Source organism: Populus alba, chromosome 4 (assembly GCF_005239225.2).
Source record: "Populus alba chromosome 4, ASM523922v2, whole genome shotgun sequence".
In the NCBI taxonomy this organism is placed as follows: Eukaryota; Viridiplantae; Streptophyta; class Magnoliopsida; order Malpighiales; family Salicaceae; genus Populus; species Populus alba.
Genome location: NC_133287.1, coordinates 12,345,282 through 12,370,509, shown reverse-complemented (window position 1 = coordinate 12,370,509; position 25,228 = coordinate 12,345,282). Strand labels below are relative to the sequence as shown.

General features: G+C 34.9%; 1 protein-coding gene across 1 annotated transcript; it reads left to right on the top strand.

Moving 5' to 3' along the window:
• The first annotated feature begins 16,373 nt into the window (after positions 1 to 16,373).
• Positions 16,374 to 17,373, top strand: LOC140955537 (uncharacterized). Its single transcript, XM_073408905.1, has 3 exons — positions 16,374 to 16,631; positions 16,703 to 16,822; positions 16,896 to 17,373. The coding sequence occupies exons 1-3, from the start codon at positions 16,374 to 16,376 to the stop codon at positions 17,370 to 17,372; spliced, it is 855 nt and encodes a 284-aa protein (XP_073265006.1). The 3' UTR covers position 17,373.
• Positions 17,374 to 25,228: the final 7,855 nt, after the last annotated feature.

The window sequence follows — 25,228 nt, the reverse complement described above, 5'->3', positions numbered from 1 at the left end:
GCTATTTAAAATTCATAATTTTTGCCTTGAAATCCATAGAATAAGACCTAACGTCTGAAGCCAGTTGACTCCCAATATGACATCAATTCCATTTAAAGTTAAAATGTAGAAATCAATAAGAATTAATTGATTATCCATCATAATAGGAACATCCTGACATTGACTTGGACTTTTAATTTTGCTGTCATTTACGACCACGACCTGCAACCTCCCCTTAAGTTCACTATTAAGTCCCAATTCGGTCACCCATCTGGAATCTAGGAAGCTATGAGTGCTACCCGAGTCAATCAAAATCATTAAGTTGTGCTCCTTAATTATCCCTTGAATTCTCATTGTTTGGCCTCCTGAATTCTTTCCCGTGATAGCATGCAATGAAATTTCTAGTTCAATTTCTTCTTTGTTATCTCGCACTAATTCATCCACACCATATAGCCAGAACAAACGCTTGCATTGATGTCCTTGGTTGTAAATCTCATCGCAATTGAAGCATAAACCTTTGACTCGACGCTCGTCTATCTCGATGCATTGATGTCCATTTCTTGTTTTGTAGTGAGAGGACCTGCTCGGGTTGCCAATTGCTTAAATCTACGTTGATACTCCTCTATCGTGCCTCCTTGTCTAAGTTTGTAAAGTTCCTTCAATTTGTTGCCTTGAATTGATGGACAAAAACGAAGGTGACATTGTCGTTTAAATTCCTCCCAAGAGATTCTGGGTCGGTCCCTATCCAGTTTGAGGAACCATACTTGTGCATCCTCATCTAAGTGGTAATAGGCAATTTCTACATTTTCTTCCTCTGGAATGCGTTGGTGGCGGAAGTAATGATCACAGCGGTTGGCGAGCGGGTCATTTTTTTTTCATCATAAAGGGAAATTCCAGTCAGCTGTATCTAGATGGTTGCACACGCCCCTCCAAACAGTTAGCTACCTTGAGGATATCCTCTTGGTTTCTGGTTCACACTTCCATCATCTCCCTGTTACTCTTTAATCTATGACAGCCAAGTCACGAGGGAGCTCTTTGATTTAGGCAGAAAGATGCTCCTTCTTAGTTGTATCTTGTTGTCAGTCCTCCCGATACATCTTTATGGTCTTAATTAAATTGTGTACGTAGGTTGTTAGAGGAATCGCTTATAACTTCTTGCTGTGATACCAATTTGTTACGATCCTAAAACTGTTGATCGAGTTACAAGGCGATTGACTGCCAGAATCAATATGTAAAGAATGATGTTTGCCAAACTTTCTTCTTTTATGACTTATTTTGAAATATGTGAAGAGCTCATTTAAGAGAGAACCCAACGATCATAATGCAATAAAGTTTGGGAAATTTTTTTCATTATCCTTTCTCAACATTCCAGCTTACAATATAAATAAATTGTTCAATAACTGTAACAACCCTGATTTCTTACATCTTTTTTTCATGATATATTAGAAATTTTCAGGTAAATTTTTTTTATACAAGGTTCGACCAAAATTTTAGCAGAGTCTCCCAAATATAGTAGGAGGTCCCAAGTTATCTACAAAATTATATTACACTTCCAATTTTATTTCATAGCCCTATCCAATTATCCTAGATCATCTTTTTTCATGATATATTAGAAATTTTCAGGTAAATTTTTTTTATATACAAGGTTCGACCAAAATTTTTAGCAGAGTCTCCCAAATATAGTAGGAGGTCCCAAGTTATCTACAAAATTATATTACACTTCCAATTTTATTTCACAGCCCTATCCAATTATCCTAGATCTTAACCCAACTCATCATCATCAAACAACAAACATATCTTATTCAATAATATCATATAATGGAGTTCAAGTGAAAAGATTCAATTTCAACTATAAAACATGCATGATTAAATAGGTACCTAGAGTTCCAATCATTAGATTAAAGACATACATTCAAATTTATGGATTAATATTACATCTCAAGTTTTAGGAGATAAGTCTTTTAATTTACAAATAATTTACATGGTCAAAAGCAAAAAATAACTTAACCAATATCACTCTTAACGTGACCTTGATGGACTTAAAAATAGAAATTAATATGTACACATAAATATAAAAGATAGTAACAAGCAATAACAATGATAGACAAATAATTCTTTTATATGTTTTCTTTTGATATATAAAACCAGGTATAAATCTCTTTTACAATATATATTTTTTATTTATTACCAATATCCATCTAATATTCTATCTCATTTGTCAAGAATAATTTCATTTTGAAAATCTCAACAAAACTCAAAGGTTTGGGAACACCATCTTCTTTCAATCCTCTTCATGGTGCTTCATTTTCATGAGAAAAAATCATTTTTATCATCAACGTTGTTGGACGTGCATGATTCCTCATTTCTGCATGGTTTGGGTAATGCATGGGCTTTTGTAAGGTCCCTAGTCTCTGCATGGTCTTTCATTTCATTTGGATGGGTGGGAGCTTCTGATTGGCTATACCTTGTTCTCTGAAACGTGATGATGAAAGGGCTCTGCATGCTCTTGCATGTGGCCTTATTTGCTTGGTGATTCAGCTGCTGACTGCTTATGTTGACACCAATTCTGTGCTTTCTGGCTGATCTTTTGACATCTGTCTTCATTCTCTAGTGTTTATCTGCTTCTTTGTATCTGCATGAATGAGGTGTTTGCCCCCTGTTTCTTAGCTTCTAGCTTATTAATGTGTTCTAGCTGGGCTGGTCTCTGTCTCTGTCTCTGCAAGGAAGACTCTCTACGTCTCTGCATGGATGGGCATGCTTTGTATGGATGGCTGATTGTCTCTTCATGGATGGCCAAAAGTCCTTTTTGTCCCTGCATGTTAAGCCTCATCGATTGCCTCCGTTTTGGATGATGGTTCATCTCTGCATGGATGAGATTCTGCTTTGTTTTTTGCTTGGATGGCTGGTTACTGCACTTCTCCTGCTGCATGGAAGAGCCTCCATCTTTGCATGGAGGATTCATCGTTTACTGCTGCCGTTGGCTTGCGTGGCTGTTGTAGCTGCTTCATCTCTTTGTCGGCTTGCGGGTTGCTCTCGTGGTTTGATTATCAAATCAATCTGAGCTATCTAATCATCTTTCTCTGTTGTAAATTTTATCAAGATGTCTTTTTATCCTATCTTTTGCGTTGTGTTAGGATGAGAACCTTGTAATATGTGATTCCTCTCATAACCATGGTCTTAATCTATTTGTTTCTACAATGGCTTGCTGTATAGCTCTCTAAGGGAGTCTGTTCCCTTTTTGTTTATCCTTGTTTCTGAACTTGCTGGCTCTTCAACATTGTATATATATATTTTTTTTATCTTTTTATACACTTACATTTTGATTAAAAAAAAAAAAATTTCTCACTTGATACCAAGATATTCTTCTCTTTGTATCATTAACTTATCTCATTCTTTTGGAACAATTAATCAATAATCTTTCCTTTTATTTTTTAGAAGGTAATCGCCGACACTAATAAATTTTATTAGTATCATTTGTCTTCTAATATTGGCTAGACTAATCAATTACATTCACATGCTGATATTAATACAACCGATTAGTATCATTAACTATTTCCTTCCTCAGAATACTTAATCAAATATTATTCATATCTGTTTTCTATCAAAGTTGTCATGTCAAGAACCCTTGACATCATTAGCCTCCTTGCCTAGAGTAGTTACCAATGTGACCTATTGATATCATTAACTATTCTGGACTTGGAATAGTTAATAAACTTATCTTTTTCACTGAATCAGGAGTAATCATGCCAATGTTAGTAATCTTTTTTAACATCATTAGTCACCTAATTGCTCGGGATCGACTAATCAAGTTAAGAAATGTTGGCACTAATGAAAACCTCATCAATACCATTAGTAATCCAAACCCGGATAGCTAATCAATCCATTTGAATCTTCCATTTGTACCGAACCACTTTTATTTTTCTTATTAACATCATATGCATTGTAAACCACAGTTGTCAAGTTCATTCGCACGCAATCTTAGTTATCGATACTATTGGTCACTAAGCATCCTTCACATAACCTTGGCCACCTTATCACAGTGCCAATTATCAATTTATGCCCTTAGCCACCGTCATTATGGTGCTAAGTATCATTGTCATGTATCCTTAGCCACAAACACTATGGTAACTAATTATCTTATTAATTCCCCTCCAATCTCCAAGTCATTGTGTATACCCAATAACCACATTAATTAATGTACTCAATATCTTAGTCATATATTAATTATTTTACTCATAACATTTAGAATTACTACTTCTAACTTCAATCAATTAATTCACATAATCTCTTCAAAACTTAAATATCTGGCTAACTCATCTCGATTGCTAATAATTCTGGTAATTTCATATAATTATCCACACATTTGGTTAACCTTCCTTAGTTATCAATAAATTCGGTAATTCCATACGAATTACCCAGCATCTGGCTAACCCTTTTTGTTAGCCAATCAATATGGTAATTCCATACGAATTACCCCATATCCAATTAACTTCCTTGTTAATCAATAAACCAGGTAATTCTCTTGGTTGCCAAAATCAATCCGGTAATTCTATATAAGAAATTCGGCTAATCCATCGTTGTTGCTAAAATCAATTCAGTAATTCCATACGAATTACCCAGCATTTGGCTAACCTCTTTTGTTAGCCAATCAATCCGGTAATTCCATATGAATTACCCAAGAAATCCATCTAATCCATGTTGGTTGCTAAAAGCAATCCAATAATTCCATACGAATTACCCAGCATCCAATTAACCTCTTTTGTTAGCCAATCAATCTAGTAATTTCATACGAATTACCTCATAGTTGGTTAACTTTCTTGTTAACGAATAAACCCTGTAATTCTCTTAATTACCTAAGAAATCCAGCTAACCCATCTTAGTTGCCACAATCGATCCGATAATTCCATACGAATTACCCAGCACTCAGCTACCCTCTTGTGTTTGCAAAATAATTTCAGTAATTTCTCTTAAATTACCAATAATTCTCATTTGTAATAATCACTTAACTTATATTCATTTGTTTTGTTCTTTTAACATCAATTAAATACACAACACAAATATTTAAGGAAAACTAATAATTACAAAATAAGGTGATGAATCACCTTCCGAGAATAGGTGCATGTACTGCCACTCCATACAATTGTCTAGTCCTCATAGCTTTCCCTATACCACTAGGGATTCAATTTTTTATCAACAATACAACCAACATTACATCTTCATTTAACTAGTATTCTTAAACCAATCAGAAGGAATTTTCTTAGGATCTCATACTCGTACCCATTCTCATGTTCATATTTATTCTTATAATTTTGTTATTAAAATCATCACTCCACAGTGATTCTAAGCAAAGATTAAAAATGATCTAATTTTGATCGATTTAGCTTAACCAACTCAGAACACTATTATCTAGTGTTTTTATCATAACTAAAGTTGTACAACTTCGTTTTGGGCTTGATTTGTCTCTATTAAAAATACAACTTTCATGAAGAAATCAACTCCAAATTATTTTATTTTAAAACTCAAACTCAATAATCATAATAACCCCTCCTTTATAGCTAAAATTTTAGACAACGAGGATTTTCATTCCTTGGAAATCCTTTTCAACTTCCAATTTATTTTCATGCATAAACAATATTATCCAAGGTCATTTGACATCATTTAAATCACAATAATAATTTCACGATACTAATTGGAATACATGATAATCTTCATTAACTAATCAATTTGCCAAAAATATACTTATGATCAACCTTAAATATGTTTTATTTTTCAAATTTCTTTCATTTTAATTTCTTCATGGTTCCACCCCATATCCACACAACCAACAAGTTAGCTTTTTATTCAATTAACATGTTCATATAACAATGTTCATTCCTATTCTTACACAATAATCATTCCTCCCCTTATATTAAGAATACACAATTAATCTATAACAATACTACAATAAGTTAATGATGGTCAAAACTTCATTTACAATGAAAAAAATCTTTTTTTAAAATAGGTTGTAGGGAACTCATTAATAATGTTAATAAACACGGGGTAATGACCTATCCTTGAAAACTCTATACATGACTGCTTGCCCACGTCGAGATTCAAATTAAATCTTGTGGGAGTTGTTATAATATGAGCCAATTGATTTGGTAAATCCAAAGTCAACTCAAAAGACCGAGAAAAATCTGGTTTGACCTAAAAAAAAATGATATTTTATGTTGTTTTATATTGAAAATGTGACATATTGGATAACACATGGTCAATCAAGGTAAACATCAAATATGTAACTTGGATCATGAACATAACTATAATGCACCAACTTAGTCGGATAGTTATCTATTTCCTTCCCCTTTCCTTTTCCTATTCTATCATTGCTTGGGCCTCATTTGAGCTTGGATTAGATGAAAATTGAAGATTTAATAGAGAATGAGGGACTAGGTTGAAAGAAGAGGGCTTGGCTCAGGTGGGATGAGATTCACACCTTAATTGAAGAGTTACTATCAAATTAGAAATTAAATCAAATGAAAGTCAGGACCTAATTAAAGAGTTATTATCAAATTATGGATTAAATTGAATACGTTAAATGGAATTTAGGGCTTAATTAAAGAGTTATTATAGAAGTAGAGACCAAATTTTTTGTTAAAAAAAAAAAAAAAAGAAAAAAAAGAAAGGTTGATGTATACGTTAGCATGTAAAATCATTTTTCATGGCGCGTGTAGTCCCCTACCTCCTTTAAAGACAATCTTATTTGTTGTCCCTAAAATTGTCTCAATGTCCTCATCCTCCTTAAGTGACCAATGTATGATAATTATCCATAGCATGGCATCAATTAACTTTTTTCTCATTCCATCTCTTTTTTTTTTCTCTCTCTCTCTTTTCTCATTTGGATTTTGAAATTTGATTTCTTCTTCCTTCATAGCCTTTTAAGTTTTTTTTTCCTTGTTGTCAATCTCATTCCTTCTAATTTAAATCTCTTTAAAAATAGAAATTTTAACAAAATTTTTGCATGGTCGAACGCAAAACCAAGAAGGCCATAGAGAGAAAATGAAAATAAAATATCAAGTTAATTGTGAAACAAATCAACAAAAAATAATAACAAAAAAAGCTATATATTAATTCAAATAATTGCACTGTTGAATCCATAGTGCAACAAACTCCTTTTTATTTTTTTTAAGTGGATTTTCAATGCATATACATTTTTTATTATTGTTAAACAATAGACATGCAGGGTATGTCTTGAATTTTGAGATATAAAAGGAGGACTATACAAAATACCAACAGCAACAACAATAAGAAATAAGGTGGCATACTTTGTCTTTGTGATTATTTTATAATAGGTTGCCTTTGATATATTGCTTGTCTAGCAATATTATTAATTTTCGTCCATAGATCAAAGGATCTTGCTAATAGGCATGTTACAGAAGGATATTAATACGAAATTACTTGATTAAATATATATAGGTACAGGATACATTATGCTACCCTTCTTATCAATGATATATGGGAGTCGATCAACTCTTGGACTAGGCTATATATATGAGAGTTTAACAATGCATTTTTTTTTTTTAAATGAAATACAAGAATTTTATTAATCAGTTGATTTACTGTAAAGAGCATGGCTAAATATTAAAAAAAGTAGAGTAACAAGAGATAGGTTAGAAAAACATACAAAATGAAACAATGACCATGCAGATTTGAATAAAATGATCATCGGAGTTCATGTCATTGAAATCACTCTGTAACCACTACTGTATCTGCTATGATCTCAAGAATAACAATGTTTTTTTTTTTTTTTTAAAGAAACTGGTAGAATTATTCAGAATAGGAGCTTGCTCTGACGTTACATGATATATCTTATCATTAAAGGGCTCATGAAAAGATCTTGCAAGCAATTAAAAACTGCATTTAAAGGAGCTTCCCAAACTCCTGGAATCACTTGAGACATCGGATTCTGCTACGAAAGATTGCGCGAATAGGTCTATATATGGTCTGACAAATCTGGATTGACCTCTGCTGAATTGTTGCTGCTTCAGTCCTCTCCAAAACAAATTATTCGATCACACCAAGCAGGAGCTTGCTTCTTAATTTTCACCCTTCATCTTCTGATCGATCACAAGTCATAATTAAAACCTGTGAGTTTCTGATAGTACTTGTAAGTGGGTGCAGATTCAATTATCCTTCACGCCAACCCTTGAAAAAACATGACACTTCATGAGCTCGCCCTTGAGCTGATCCCTTTCCAACAAGATTATGAAAGCAAGGGTACGTATATCTGAATGTGGCCACCTGTAATCCCTTACTTATACAATTAATATCGCTTTATTTTATTTTATTTTTCAAAAAGTTGCGGACTTTCTATTAAAACCAAAAGATAACTAGGTTAAGCACTACCAGAAAATCGCTAAATACCAACGGACATACCGACGGAATTTTTTTCTGTCGGTATTTTTCGGCCGAAATCACGACGGAAAATTTCGTCGGTAATTCGGTCGGTAATTACCGACGGAAATAGTCCGTCGGTAATTACCGAACGAATTACCGACCCGAAAATTCAAGAATTAATGAAAAAAAGGGCGGGCAGTTAGCGCGGAGGGTTTTTGGCGGGTGATTTTTCCGACAGAATAACCACGGAATTAAAAACTGGGGCCCGTACGCGTGAGGGGACCTATTTACCGTAAAAAAAAAAACCGACGGAATCACCGACGGATTTGAAATGCCAGATCCGTACCGGTGACGTGACGGGTGCACCGTTAAAAATACCGACGGAATCACCGATGGATTTGAACAGCAGGTCCGTGCGGTGACGTGTACCGACGGTTTTTTGCCGGACGGATTCATCGACGGTATTTAATGTCCGTCGGTAAGTCCGTCGGCAAAAGTTAATATATGGCTCCTCTGCCGACACTCTCTCCCCCATTTCTCCTTTTCTTCCTAATCCTAACCCTCCCCATCTGCAAAATAACCAGCCCCCCCTCACCCCAAAACAAGAATTTTTCTCATCTCAGCACAACAAGTTGTATTTGTTTTTAGTGTCACAGCATCCCGTGTTCTGATTTACCGACGGATTTTTATCATTTTTTGTAAGTAATTCTATCTTTTAAAATTTTTAACATTTAAATGTTATTTTATTGTTTTTTTAAGTATAATGTATTTTTTTTTTAGTAGATGTACATGTTTTAATTGTTATTTCTCAACAAACTTGTAGTATAGTGAATGTATAATTTTAATACTTGTTATGGTTTGTTTTAGATTTTGTAAGATTGTGTATTTGTTTGAAAATTGTTAAAATTTAATTTCTAGAATTACCGAAATTACATGTTGTGTTTTGAAATAATTAAGAGCTTGCTTAATTAATGGGTCCTTTTTATAGAGGTTCGATAGAAGTCACGGATGATCGTTCATGGATGTATCTAGATTCACCCAAGGATTGCGGAGGATGGGATTATTGTAACGGGGTTCAGGGTTTTATTAATTTCGCAACATCTATTCCCAGAAATTTTACTGGAGGCGTATTAGGTGTCCATGCAGGAAGTGTCAAAATAAAAAGTATCTGCATCCAGATGTTGTAATGATGCATCTTCTACACAATGGGTCCTTTTTATAGAGGTTCGATAGAAGTCATGGATGATCGTTCATGGATGTATCTAGATTCACCCCAAGGATTGCGGAGGATGGATTATTGTAACGGGGTTCAGGGTTTTATTAATTTCGCAACATCTATTCCCAGAAATTTTACTGGAGGCGGTATTAGGTGTCCATGCAGGAAGTGTCAAAATAAAAAGTATCTGCATCCAGATGTTGTAATGATGCATCTTCTACACAAAGGGTTTGTGGAGGATTACGAGTGTTGGTATGCACATGGAGAGGTATTTGTTAGTAATAGGAGAATGGGAGAAACGGTGGTTGGGTCAACTTCTAGTGCTAGCAACGTGCATGAAGCGGCAAATGACAACACTAATCCTTACAGAAACATGGTTATGGATGCAATGAGAATGAATCAAGATAATGTCAATCAATGTCCAATCGTAGAAGAAGAACCTAATGCAGAGGTAGCTAGGTTTTTTTGATTTGTTGAAGAGATTCTGACGAACCATTATGGATGGCTGCACAAACCACAGTAAATTATCGCTGTGGCACAGGTGTTCACCGCATCAAGTCAGATCACGGGTTGAGTGAGGCCGGGTATGACAAAATTATTGATTGAGCAAGAAGCCATTTTATCAGAAGGGAACAGGCTCAAAGAGAACTTCTATGCTGCGAAGTCCATGATTGAAACCCCCTCGGTTTAGGATACCCAGAAAAATTGACATGTGCCCTAACTTCTGCATGTTATACTACCTTGAAAATGATGTGATGACCGAGTGCATGACATGCGGGCATTCCGTTACAAACCCAGAACTGGCAGGGGGAAGACTCTAGTGGCATATAAAAAAAACTTAGATATTTCCGCCCGATCACACCTAGACTGCAGAGGTTATTTATGTCACCAAGGACTGCTGAGCACATGACATGGCACCAAACACACGATGTCGTTGATGGTGTGATGGTGCATCCTTCTGATGGCGAAAGCGTGGAAACGCTTTAACAGTGTTCATCCTGACTTTTCTGCTGAATCAAGGGAATGTTCGACTTGGGTTGTGTACAGACGGGTTCAAACCCATTTGGGTCATTTGCTGCTCCCTATTCTTTGTTGGCGGTCATTCTCACAGTTTATAACTTGCCACCGGGAATGTGTATGAGGCCGGAGTTTCATGTTTCTATCTACTGTCATACCCAGTCCAAGCAGCCCGGGGCGGAATATAGATGTTTGTCTTCGACCGTTGATAGATGAGCTGGCGCAGTTGTGGTCCTCCGGATCTCTGACTTATGATATATCTTGGAAACAAATTTTCCTTATGAGGGCGGCTTTGATGTGGACTATCAGTGATTTTCCAGCTTATGGAAATGCTTTTCTGGTTGGAGCACGCATGGGAAACTCGCATGTCCATACTGCATGGAAAACAACAAGGCATTCACGCTAGCAAACGTAGGTAAAGCTTCTTTTTTTGACTGTCACCGTCGCTTCTTGCCAACTTTAATCACAGGTTCAGAAAGAACAGAAAAGATTTCTTTGTTGGTAGAGTTGAAAAAGATGTTGCATCCCCGCGTCTTTCTGGTGAAGAATTGCATCATGTTGTATCAGAGTACGGTGACATTGTGTTTGGCCTTCAATCAGGTAAGCAAAAGTTTCCTGGTTTTGGTTTGACCCATAATTGGGTAAAGCGAAGTATCTTTTTGGGAGCTTCCGTATTGGAAGACTAATCTTCTCCGCCATAACCTTGACGTCATGCACATTGAAAAGAACGTGTTTGAGAATATTTTTCAACACCGTCATGGATGTGAAGGGGAAGACAAAGGACAACATGAAGGCTAGATTGGATATAGCTTTATACTGTAACCGTAAAATATGGAGTTGGTTTATGACGAGTCACGGGTTGCAAAACCAAGGGCAAGCTTCGTGTTAGAGAAAAACGCACAACTGCTAGTCTACAAATGGCTTAAGAGTCTGCGTTTCCCGGATGGACATGCATCGAACATATCAAGGCTTGTTAACATAGAGGACTTGCAGATTGTATGGAATGAAGAGCCATGACTGCCACGTGTTTATGCAAACACTCATCCCATTAGCTTTTCGTGATTTGTTGCCAAAGGGAATATGGGATGCACTAACGGAGATCAGTCATTTCTTCAGAGATATATGCTCCAGCAAGATGAATGTTGAGCACATTGAGATGCTTCAAACGAATATCATCGAGACACTATGCAAACTTGAGATGATATTCCCTCCTTCATTTTTTTGACTCAATGGAGCATCTCCCTATACATCTACCGTTCGAGGCAAAAAGCTGGAGGACCGGTCCAGTATAGATGGATGTACCCATTCGAACGGTGAGATATTACAGTTGCAATGTAATTCATATCTTAAAGTATTTTCTATGTTTTTCTTATTTGAAAATACTTGAATTGTACTTCAATGCAGGTACTTGTTTAATCTAAAAAAAAAGGTTAAGAACAAGGCGCATGTTGAGGCTTCGATATCTGAGGCCTATATTGTTGAAGAGATATCAACATTTATCTCGTACTATTTCGAACCTCATCTGAGAACAAGAATCAATCGCGTTCCACGGCATGACGATGGCGGTGAAGTGCCTTCCAGTGGGAACTTGTCAATATTCTCCAATACTGGACGATCCACACCTAAAAATGCTGTAAGAGGAAGATATTTGTCGGAAATAGAATTCAAACAAGCACACAACTATGTTCTATTTAACTGTGATGAGCTGAGACCATTTATTCAGTAAGTCTATATATGTGTAATAGTAATTAAACTTTGTCAGTAATATACTGTTAATTATATATTGTAATATCATACACTCATTATCACTTGCAGGCAACATCGACAATATTTGCTCTCCAATAACTCGCAGCTGACCGAATCCCAGATCTTTCAATTACAAGATGAACAATTTGCCACATGGTTCAGAACACATGTAAGCACTATCACAAACTCATTCTAATGTATGCATGTCATTACGAGATTCTCGTTCATTTACCGTGTATTGATGTACATTTAATTACATATATTTACAAGGTTTATCAAATGGGAAGGAGTGCGCCCAAGTCATTGTCTTCATTAAGCCTCGGCCCTGGAAGAAAAGTTAAGTGCTACAACGGGTATTTTGTCAATGGATATGTTTTCCATACTGAAGAATACGGGCAAGGAAGAAAGACATACAACTGCGGTGTTTGTGTTAAGGGATCCACAAGTAGCTAGTTAGAAGTTGACTACTATGGTAGATTAGAAGAGGTCGTCGAACTGCAATATCATAGCGAGCAGAATAAAGTGTTTTTATTCAAATGCTATTGGTATGACACGACGGACAGAGGAATCAGAGTTGATCCGCACCATGGTCTGGTCGAAATCAACTCAAAAGCTAGACTCCGCAACATAAACGATGTCTTTGTTTTCGCAAAGCAATGTCAACAAGTTTATTACACATACACCCCTTCATTTAGAAAGGATCGTTCAAGAGTTGATTGGTTGTCCGTTTTAAAAACGAAACCACGGGGTCGTGTCGAGGTTGTTCAGGATGAGAACGAAGACACAAGTGTGCGAGATGAAGTCTTTCAAGTTCGTGAGTTGGTTGAACCATATCGAGTTGCTCCTTCGATTGAATTGGAAGAAAATTCAAATTTTCGAGTTCTCGATGATAGTCTTGTTGATATTGACGGAGAGGAGTTGAATGTTGTTCTCAGCTCTAGCGGACAACCAAATGTCGATGAAGAAGATGATATCCATATTGAAGATTGCGATGAAGATGATGACAATTCAATTGACGAGGAGGAAGAAGAAAATTCCGACTAATTATGAACATGAAGCCCTATGTAAAAACATTTGTCTCATGTAATTTAGATTATTGATGATGTATTTTGTAAAACAAAATATTTACTGTTTAAGCAATGTGGTTATTGTGTTTATGTGATGGACAGTTTATCAGTTAAGTTTCTGCAGGAAGGTAAACAGGCAATACAAAGACAAACTTTCCTGCATAATGCCACAATCACCGACGGCCATGCCGACGGACTCACCGTCCGTCGGTATCTCACAGAGAGTTCGAAAAATATTTACAACAAAATGCCACAATCACCGACGGCCATGCCGACGGACTCACCGTCCGTCGGTATCTCACAGAGAGTTCGAAAATATTTACAACAAAATGCCACAATCACCGACGTCCATGCCGACGGAATAACATCCGTCGGTATCTCACAGAGAGTTCGAAAATATTTACAACAAAATGCCACAATCACCGACGGCCATACCGACGGACTCACCTTCCGTCGGTATCTCACAGAGAGTTCGAAAATATTTACAACAAAATGCCACAATCACCGACGTCCATGCCGACGGAATAACATCCGTCGGTATCTCACAGAGAGTTCGAAAATATTTACAACAAAATGCCACAATCACCGACGGCCATACCGACGGACTCACCTTCCGTCGGTATCTCACAGAGAGTTCGAAAATATTTACAACAAAATGCCACAATCACCGATGGCCATGCCGACGGAATAACATCCGTCGGCATCTCACAGTAAGCTCGAAAACATAAAACCACCATCGACGGTATTACCGATGGCGTAGCTCCGTCGGTAATTTGTCGGTTACCCATTTTACCGACAGAATTACCGACGGACGGCGCGTTTCCCAAAGTGCGTTAATTAATGCGCCCCTGAACTTGTCAGATTACCGACGGAATCACCGACGGACTTCGAAAATTTTGGAGGGCTTTTAAAAAATTCGGGGCGAAATTCGAAAAAATACCGACGGAATTTGACCTTGTACCGACGGATTTGTAAACTTGTTACCGACGGATGTTAATTCCGTCGGTGGAGTCCGTCGGTAAAATTGACCTATAAGTTCCACCCCCGCCGCTTCGCCTCATTTTTTTCTTCTTCTCCCCGCCGCTTCTTCTCTTCTCCTGCGTTTTTCAGCCTAGATTTTTCATTTTTTTCCCCCTCAATCCTTAAACACTTTCACCTTTAATCTCTAGCAAGATTTGGTGTTGTAAATCTTCATTATATTAAAAGGTATGTGTTTTTTTTTCTAATTTATTTTATTTTATTTTATTTTTAGTTGTTTTTTATTTTGTTGTGTTGGTGTTTTTTGTTGCAATGTAGATAAAGTTTTGAATTTGACACATTATTAAGGTATGTATATTTCGTTCCCTTTTTTTTTTGAATATTTTTTGAATTTGTTGAATATTTGTTAATTTAATTGAATATTTTTGTTGTTGTGTTGTTAGAATTGTTATTAGGTAATTTAACTTAGAATTAGTTAAAGTTGAATTTTTTGAATATTTTTTGAATTTTTTGAATTTGTTGAATATTTGTTAATTTAATTGTTGAATAATTGAATTTAATTGTTGGATTTATTGAATATTTTTTGTTGTTGTGTTGCTAGAATTGTTTATTAGGTAATTTAACTTAGAATTAGTTAAAGTTGAATTTTTTGAATATTTTTTTGAATTGTTTGAATATTTGTTAATTTAATTGTTGAATAATTGAATTAATTGTTGGATTTATTGAATATTTTTTGTTGTTGTGTTGCTAGAATTGTTATTAGGTAATTTAACTTAGAATTAGTTAAAGTTGAATTTTTTGAATATTTTTTTAATTTGTTGAATATTTGTTAATTTAATTGTTGAATAATTGAATTTAATTGTTGGATTTATTGAATATTTTTTGTTGTTGTGTTGTTAGAATTGTTATTAGTTAATTTAACTTTAGAATTAGTTAAAGTTGAATTTTTGAATTTTTTTGAATTTTTGAATTTGTTGAATTGTAATTGTTTAATTTGTTGAAGTATAATTTGTGAATTTATTGAATTTATTTTTTTGTTATATTTTTTATTGTTTTGAATATAATTATTGATTAATTTGTGAATTGTAATTGTTAACGTTGAATTTATCTTAGGATTAATAGTTGAATATGTTGGAATAATTAGTATAGATTGGTTCGATTGGTTGTGGCTATTGTTAATATTTGCAGGTTTGTGGATTTGGGTAGTATCTTTTTTAGCTTTTGAATTTTATTTTACAATTATTAATATAAAATTGTTTAGATGCGCAAAAATGAAAACCAGAACTGGTCGTCAAGTCGAATCAAGTTCGTCTAGCAGCGATGATGATGTTTCCTTAGGTGCCTCTCAAGAAGAGGCACCTACACCACCTGCGCCGTCAACCGATGCTGCCTCTTCCAGCGATGTTTCACATCGCAGACGCGACATGCCTTCGAAGCGGAATCAATTTACCCGCCAGTTCGAGGCACAGTGGAAAGGACGATCTTTCAATGTAAGTTTGTTAATGTTTTAGTTTTTTTATATAAAAAAAAACAAATTTAAAACATAATTTATGAAGTAATCACAAATTAATTTCATTTCTTTTCAGGTTCACAAACATTGAGGCCGCCCGATTAATATCATCGGCGTTTAAAGCGTCGATGGAGATTCCATTGTTTTCAATGGAGTCAGATATCCAGACATCCTGAATGGATGCCTCAAATCAATGCATGGTTTCGTAGATTTGAGGTTCGTGTTAATATATAATTTTCAGCTTATTTCTAATTATAAATTCATGTTATAATTGTAAATAAATTATTAACATTTTAAAAAAATTATTTTTTTATATACAACATCGATTCTGCTGGGACGATGAACATGACAGTGTTGTGAGGAGGGTGTGGGAAAATCACGCGGCAATTAGGTAACATCGAAAACAATACGACTTTTTTTTACATAATTATTTATGTTTTTGAAATGTAATTTTTTCGTGCGTGAATTAGGTTGCGTGATTTTTGGTATGACGCTCAGAAAAAAAGCAAAAAAAACAGCGAGGGATAAGGGGTTACAAGGCTGGAACGATGTTGCGGTTTGGAGGGATTTCAAACCAATATACATCCCGGAAGATATATGGCCGCACTATCTTCAGCACGTGACGTCTGAGCGGTTCACTCGACGCTCACAGTCCGGTGCCGGCAACCGGAATCGGCAAATTCATGGCTCGGTTACAACGCACACCGGCGGCTCCGTTCCGTTTGCTGCACATGCGAAACGGATGGTAAGATTAATTTAAATGAAATATATCGTTCAATTAATTTGTTGTTAATACATTTTTTTCATTATATATAGGCTACGTCTCTTGGACGTGAGCCGAGCCCTATGGAGCTGTTTGTGGAGACGCACGTGCGGAGTCATGACCGCCAAAAGGGGACGCAACAGTTCGTTGACAACCGTGCTCAACAGTTTGTGGTGTGTTTGTTTAACCATTTTATTTTGTAAGTTATTATTATGTTTATTGAATTGAATATGATTTTTTTTTCAGGAGACCTATAATAATCGGTTGAGGGAGAGATACGGGGATGATCCTTCGACCCATCCGGAATTCGATCTGGATTTGTGGATGGAGGCTGGATCGTCAGGTGGACCCGATAAAAATCGGGTTTACGGGCTCTCCAACACTACCGCTGCCAAGTTGCGGTCGACCGGTACTGCTTCAACCGGTGGGAGCTCCCAATCTGTATCGAGCTCCCAATCTAAGGAGTTTGTGGCCTTGCAGCAAAGGTGCGACCACCTATCAGAGGCGTACACACAACTCAAAGAAGAGCAAAGATTGGCGAACGAACAACACAGATTGGCGGACGAACAACGCAGAGCAGAGTCTGAACAACAAAGAGCGGCCTATGAAGAGCTTCGTCAAATGGTCATGAACATGACACAAGGCGGAACATGTGCGCCTAATCCTTTTTGGCCGCCTAACCCCCACCCTCCTCCTCCTCCTCCTCCTCCACCTTTATATTAATTGTTTTTTTTTAAACACATTCATTTTGTAATGAATATTATTTAACTTTGAGTTTTTGTTGCTTAATATAAATTTTATTTGCATAATTGGTTTGTATTACTATTAATTTATATTATTTTTTCTAAATAATTAAAAAAAAAAAATTACACAGGGATTTACCAACGGAATAAATCCGTCGGCATTGGACAGTGTCTGAGGTATGCCATCCCATCACCGACATACTCACCGACGGAAATAATCCGTCGGTATAAAAATACCGACGAATTTACAGACGGATTTATTCGGTCGGTATGAAATATCACCGACACTTTTGCCGACGGATGTAGTCCGTCGGTATTTACATAACACCGACGGAACATATTCCGTCGGTATATTCCAAGCGGGAAACTTTTTTTTTTTGGCGCGCACGGTCCGTCGGTAAAACCGTCGGTAAATGTTTTTTTTGTATTACCGACCGATATAGCGACGGAATGTGGAATCACCGACAAAAGGTATTCCGACGGGATTATTCCGTCGGTAATATAGTCGGTAAATAATTTACCGACGAACGTTCTGTCACACACCGACGGAATATTTCCGTCGGTAAAACTGTAAAATCTTGTAGTGAAGTAACACTTCGTGGTTAAATCATTTTAATAAAAGAATGTACAATTTGAATTAGGCATTTAATATCTATCTATACACAGTACGTAGATTATGAATATGTTTCTAATTTAGTTATAAAACTGAAAAAAAAATGAATGAAACCACTCACTTCAGTAAATAAATCAGAACATCTAGCCCCTCTTGTTGCTTCTTGAAAACCATGGCAACCTTTGAAGCAATTGCAAAACAATCTCGCATGAGGAAATACAGAGCGAAGGAGAACCAAGGATGCTTGCCACCCAAAACCCTCCTTGGTATGTGATCAGCAGCAAGGACCATGCATCTGCGGCAAGGCGTCCTTGGCTCAAATCCACTCTCTATCACTTCATGCAAGATGATAGAGAACTAAGCTTCATTTTGATGATCATGTGATTGATCATCCTAGCTACGTGTACGTACGTTCCGCCTTAGCTTCTCTAGCAAACCTAACTCAATTTCACGTAAAACTTACAGCATTGTTAGCATATTTATATATGGTAGTCGATGATAAGGTTTCATGCATGACTCAGAAATTCCAATTGCACAAAGCTTTGTCGTTTCAAAACCAAAAGATGCCACCGGCCACCATGTATGCCACTTGTACGGCAATATGAACAAAAGCTTCCACCCACATTATCTACTTTTATCGATAAAACCTTCAAATAGAGCATACAACACGTATATATAGCTGGTCCTGCATTCCACTAATGTAGTAAAATGGATGCTGTATGCCATTAATATTTGGAATAAAATCTTGAATATTTTTAGGAGAAGGTGCAATTGGTTAGAAAATGTCAACACGAATTTGTTCATATATCTTTACGTTAGAGACATAATATAAGGATAATTGAATGCACGTTGATGTGCGTGCATGCCTCCATGGAAACATAATTCTAGTGCTTCCATTTTCTTTGTCTTCCCTGCACTTGAAGTTTTCCCCATCATGTATGTGTAACGAATTAATGAATAACATCTTAAGTGGTTAGAAATTTGTTTAAGGCTAAATTAAAAGTGGAATCTATTTTTATTGAAAAATCATTCTTCAATAAAAGTATTTTAACATAGAACATTAATATAATTAAAATAAAATATGGATAAATAAAAAATTAATTCAAAAAATTCTTTAGTTGATGTATTTTGTGAAACTCAAAACTCTCTATTTCATATAAAAAAAAATTATGACTTTCTTGTAACTTATATAATAGAAAGTTAAAAAAGTTTTAAAGGAGAACATACAACATCAAATTCTTTAGAAGAGAGAGGACCTAGACAAAGTGAATTTTAAGTTTAAACCACACTCGCACACTTACTTGTCTCGCATGCTCACTCGGCTTGCATTACACAAACACAGGCTCTAGGTCCCTAAGTTTAGGTTCGTTGCAAAATAATATTTTGACCTATATAGAAATATTTTTGCCTATCTATTTTGATTTTGGATTTTCTATAAATTGATTTTTTTGGCATATAAAGAATTATTTTGCTTGCCCATTTAGTTTAGATAGCCCATGAATAAATATTTTAATCCTCCACTTCATGAATAATTTTAGTTTCGAAGTAAAAATATATGGTTTTCAAGGTAAAAACCCTTTTTTTTTTATGATGGGTAATTAAAGCAAAGTGACATGAATTAATTTTGATAATTACTAAAATTAATTCTCCATTAATTTTGGTTTAAACAAATCATTATAAAAAGGGGTTGAATAAGAGATGTTTTGCACACAATGCAACACCTCATTTGCTTTCTCATGTTCGATTTTCTTAGTTTTTTTTTTTTCTTCAATTAGCTTGGTTATAAGTTTTTCGCCCCCTTTTTCTAATGTTCAAGAGCGTAGGTTCTATTTATTTGTAGAAAGATATTAAATTCAACTATTCTTTTGGTTCGTAGACTTTCAAAGAAAGTTTATTTTTTTGAAAGTTAAGTTCTTAGAATCTTGGGAGATTACTTTCCGAAAAATTATTTGCATTAAGTGACAAGTATTTTAGTCTTTAATGACATATGTTTTAATCATTAACATAAACACTTCCTTACTTTTTTCCAAATATCTTCAACAAGTAACTTACATCTACACTATTTTTAGTATACTAATTATTTGTTGCCATGATTTTTTTTTATTTATTTAAATGCAACCTTAAAATATTTTAGTACATGCATAGTAGGATTTGATTTTTTTACTCTGTTGCAAGTTTATGTATTTTCATCTTGTTTTATGACATTACATGCCATCGAAACTAGATAATTGTAGCCCCTGAAACATTACCAACATGAGGTCACAATATTAATCACATAAATAAAAAGATATATAGCTTGTTGTTAGTTTACTTATACATGTAGCTATATTTATGATGAATTCGTGAAAAACTTTAGACTGGATTTGTACTTTCTATGGACTGTGATTTTGGGCTGGTGGGGTGACTGGCTTTGTCATTGGTCCAGTGGGATGACAACTACTTTCCTTGGTTGTTCTTGCATAACAATTCCCCTATAAAAGGAGACCCTTAAATGTTTAAGCTAGTGAAATATAAAACAAAAACAATGAACAAAAAAGTAAATAATTGGGAGAGTGTATATCTGAAGGCTATGTGTTTTGTTTGAGCTTGTTTAATTGTTGAATGATCGCTTATGCTTCATAGAATTAGTGTGGTTGCTAGTTGTTTTTTTTTTTTTTTTTTACTTCATGACTAAAGGTATTTATAGACCTTAGGAACACTTGTCTCGTAAAGTGTAATGTTATAGTTACCTCATGATATGTAGAGCTACAACTTAATGATGAAAGGTCTCATGGTGAGTAAAGAATATAATTGATGGAGAAATTAGTGTTCATATCATGGAAAGTGGTGTTGTAAAAATACATTAAGGTGTGTGCCAATCCCTGATAATTTTTTTGTGATTTTTCTATGTCAAGGTGAGAGAAAGAGGAGGGGCTTGGGCTATTGGCCAAAACTAGATACTTCAAAAAAATAAATTGTGAATTGCGCATTTGATGCACCTGCCATTAAGGAAGCTACTCTGTTATTTTTTAGACAATGCATGCAAACCACACCAGTCTAAAAAAGATCGAGATGTTTTTTGGGTATTAGAGGTGTCATCATTGAAACTTTGGTGTGACTTTTGTGTGCCTTTCTTTATCTCTTCTTTTCTCTCTCTTTTTTATGCCAACTTCTTGTGCTTTTTTATTAGTCCCTGTTCTTCTGTTTTTATTTCGGTCCATTTAGATTATGGCTGAAACAAACCTCTTTTTTTTTTTTTTTTTTATGTGTACCATCAATTTCAATTACCTCTTCTCGTGTTACCATTTGCGTTCTAATGGAGTTGAGTTCATCCTTGGAGGTGATCGGGCTCGCCTGTGTGGAGATAATGAAGATAATGGAACCTAAGTATCTAAGGATGTCATATGTACAAAGGTACTTTATTTAAAGTGTCCAAGGGAGGGCTCGTATCCATGTTTGACTATCCATGGATGTCGACATATGGAAAAGGCAGGATGTATCTATGCAGAAGAGTGATTGATTAAGGATCTAGTTAAGAAGGAGTTTAATCAATTTTCCTATTTTGTAACATAATTTAGTATAGACATAAGGAATATTATCTTATAAAATATCATTTTTTATTGTCTGTAATTAATGAAATATTCTTTTAATAATGGATGTCAATTCTTTTTTATTTCATTCAAGAAAAAATAAGTTTAATAAATGCATATACTTTACTAATAATGTATGTGGAATACTTTTTGGGCCTTTTTGTAATTTTCTAAGAAAGATCCTCTTCTCACTCTCCTTTTCAGTCAGTCCTATCTGTATTCAAACATGAGAATTGATTTCCAGCATTAAGCTAGAAGGGTCTGGCCTCATCATGAATTTAAAGAATAAGATACAGATCAGATGTAAAGCTCTTAGATTCTCACATTCTCTTGAGTTATATTCTATACTTACAAAAAAGGGTTTTGTCCTGCAAGAATTGGATTCAATCCAATAACATATGCCACTCAAATAATTGTGCATTTCTTTAATTTCTCCACTTTGAGGGAAAAGTAGAAAGTCAATGCCTATTGCCTGATTGAAATCCTTTCTTTGGAAATTTTTTTGAAATCAATGGTTGATTGTTGTTATCTGTAGTCTCCTCCTTCTCGATGAAGCAATGCCAAGAAAATAATTTGGACTTAGAACACATTAAAAGTCTACCAAATATATATATTAATTATCACTTGCCAAATACGTAAAAAAAAATTATGTAAAGAATTTTATGAGAAAAGTAAAATATTTTTCTCCAAACCATTAGCTGTTAGTTTAAAGTTAGTAGGCAAATCTCACAAGCTGTCCAAAAATACATGGGGTCTTGAATGAGTTACCAAACCAAAACTTGTCTCAAATACATCCTCGAAGAATTAGAAACTTTTCAATTGAATCCCTCTTTTTCATTAAGAGTATGCATGGAAAACTATTTGATAATTGAACTCAATTGGGCAACTAGCTAGAACTTATTGTAGAAGGAAAAGGGGCAAATAAAAATCGGATGTGAAGGGAAATGATCTCCTAATTATTTGACAATGGAAATTAAGAATTCACTTGGTAAAGCACACCCGACATAAAATTCTTTTGACAAAGAATTGTACTAATTAATATAATATTCCATTTTTAGAGAATCCTCATCTGTCATCAAATACTAGTGGTGAAATATATATTTGGACATCAATATTGGTGCTCTTGTCAATGTGTTTTTGTACTTGCTTGTGGGATTTTCTATTCCACAGAAAATGATTTACCTTGATGACATTTTCAATGTCAACGAGTTTCTATCATTTTTTTTTTCCAGTTACGCATTTGATCCTCCTTTAATTATTCTACAATCACTATCGGCCCCTTTTTGTGACCTCATATCCTAGAAAAACAAGAATTAAAATCTTTAATTTTAACTTGATTAAGGTTAAATATTCAAATGTTAACAATACAGTTTAACTAATCAGGCCATGAGTTTGCTTTCTAGATGTCACCCGGTTCAAGTCTTATAAATTTCAGGGCTATTGAAAGTTTACATAATCGTTAACTTTATGGCCTGTAGAATTAATTAAGGTAAATATAAGCTATAAAGATGTAACATCCAAAGCTTTCCTAATGGCTAAAATTAAGTTCAGCTTCATTAAACTTCAAAATCCACCACAAAATACAAGATGCCACCATTACCATGATTTTCCAATTGAGAACCATTACAGTTCCACTTGAACCAACAAGCGTAAGGAAGAATCCAGTTAATGACAGTCCTATGTAATTATATAAGACCATCAGCTGACCTGGATAAATCAAAAGCATTTACAGGGAAAATCATCCATAAAGTTGTGTTTGGTTATTGCTAAAGGATAAAAGGGACATATATGGAAGGAAAAAAGATTTTTTATTGAAGAAATAGACATAAATCTGTCTCTAATGAGTTTCTTTACATCTTTTATGTTCTAATATAGTAATATAAATAGTTACCTAAGAGCTTTGATCCAAATACATAAAATGGGACAAAACAATGTAGAACAAATCATCCAAAAGAGGATTAGAATTTTGAAAATCTATTTTTTTTTAATCTACCAAATATACCATACACTGAAAAAAGAAAAAAAAAAATGGAAGTCCTACTGAACTCCTACTGGCTGAATGGCATTCAAGGCCTTACTCTATATTCTTAATCTCTTAAAATCTCGTTTGATTCTATTATGATTGCCTCTGAAATTTACCCTAAACAAAGATTTCCCATTGATAGTAAAAATCAGCAAGAGAAAGAGGCACGCACCAATCAATACCAAACCAGAATATAAACATGGCCCAAACTTTCCAAGAAAAACAACAATGAATTCATTCATGGTCTACCGATTCTTTAGCAGATGAACAGAAAGGATAAAGAGCATGTGAAGCTGGAAGAATGTCTCTTCTAAATAAGACAAGCCTTGTATATATTTTATCAAGAATTGCCATCCATGCAAGGATTTCAACCTTTGAAGGGATAAAACCTCTTCAAATACATGATATAAAACTTTGGGAAGATCCATTAGATCTTGCAAACAAAGCAGAATGCATAGACTTAACCAAGTAGATTCCATCTATATTGGAGTCTTAAACCCTTCACAGTCCCACACTTAGCTTTAATTTCCTAATATATAAGAAAAGGGGCCTTCAGGAAAGCATGTAGCAGAAGATAGCTACAGTTTCTGAAAGTTAACACCTTCAAGTCGCGGAGGAGGCAAACTATCAAGAATGAAGATGATGTTCTTATATGTAGTAGTCAAAGATAGTGATGGACAATTGATGAAATAATGTTATCCCAATTTCTAGAGATTGTATAGAGATGGAGAAATTTTGTATTCTTGACCTCAAGTTTGCACCACTAAATTTTGGATTTCTACCACCAAAGAGATTCCTGAATAAGGAAAAGCTTTTGAAGTTCATAAGACAATCTTCTAGTATATAAACAAACTAACTAACAAATAAATAAAGGAGAAGCATATATATATATATAAAAGAGAGAGAGATCATTATAAGTGTTCATGACCATATTTATTGAAAATCTCTCTATCAAATTATTTAGGAGGAGTAAAGCTATAGAAACATAAAACATATTCTGAAAAAATCTTTATAATAAAAACATAAAACTCTTATATAATTAGTTTGCTAGGTTTTGTGTGTGTGTGTGTGTGTAAATTAAACATGTCTTCTATAAATAGGTCTATAGAGTTTCACATGAGAAAAAGATATCCAAATATAGCCAAGAACAACTTGCCGGGGTTCCAAAAACATTTGAAGCCCTTGCTTAGTTTCTTTGCAACAAGTGCTGGCCAGCGCCGGCAAATCATTCTTGGCTGCATTCTACTATCAACATCTTCATACAAATCTCTTAGACCATAAACAAATGATCCTCATGGGATTGCAACTCTATGCACACATGCATGCTCACAATTGTTGGTATTTATATAGGAAAAGATGAAATGAAATCAATAATACCAGCTAGTAGTCTTGTGCATTATTGTTTTGCCCATAAGATTCCAAGGCTGAAAACTTTCTATAAAAGGAAAGTGCCTTTTCTAAAAGGGGAAATGCTTCCCTCCCACTCACAGCTACTAGTCTATTTTCAAATTGAATGGAGTGATCGCTTAGAAATTAAAATCATCCATAATTCTAACAGGATAAAAAGCTACAATAGCACTATGTAGAATGAAAATTATTTGAGATTCTGGCGGTCAAGAATTCATATAAAG

Coding starts and splice junctions, on each gene's coding strand:
- LOC140955537 (XM_073408905.1), top strand. CDS start 16,374: ATGACGCTCAGAAAAAAAGCAAAAAAAACAGCGAGGGATAAGGGGTTA. Junction 16,632..16,702: donor CTGCACATGCGAAACGGATG/GTAAGATTAATT, acceptor CATTATATATAG/GCTACGTCTCTTGGACGTGA. Junction 16,823..16,895: donor ACCGTGCTCAACAGTTTGTG/GTGTGTTTGTTT, acceptor TTTTTTTTTCAG/GAGACCTATAATAATCGGTT.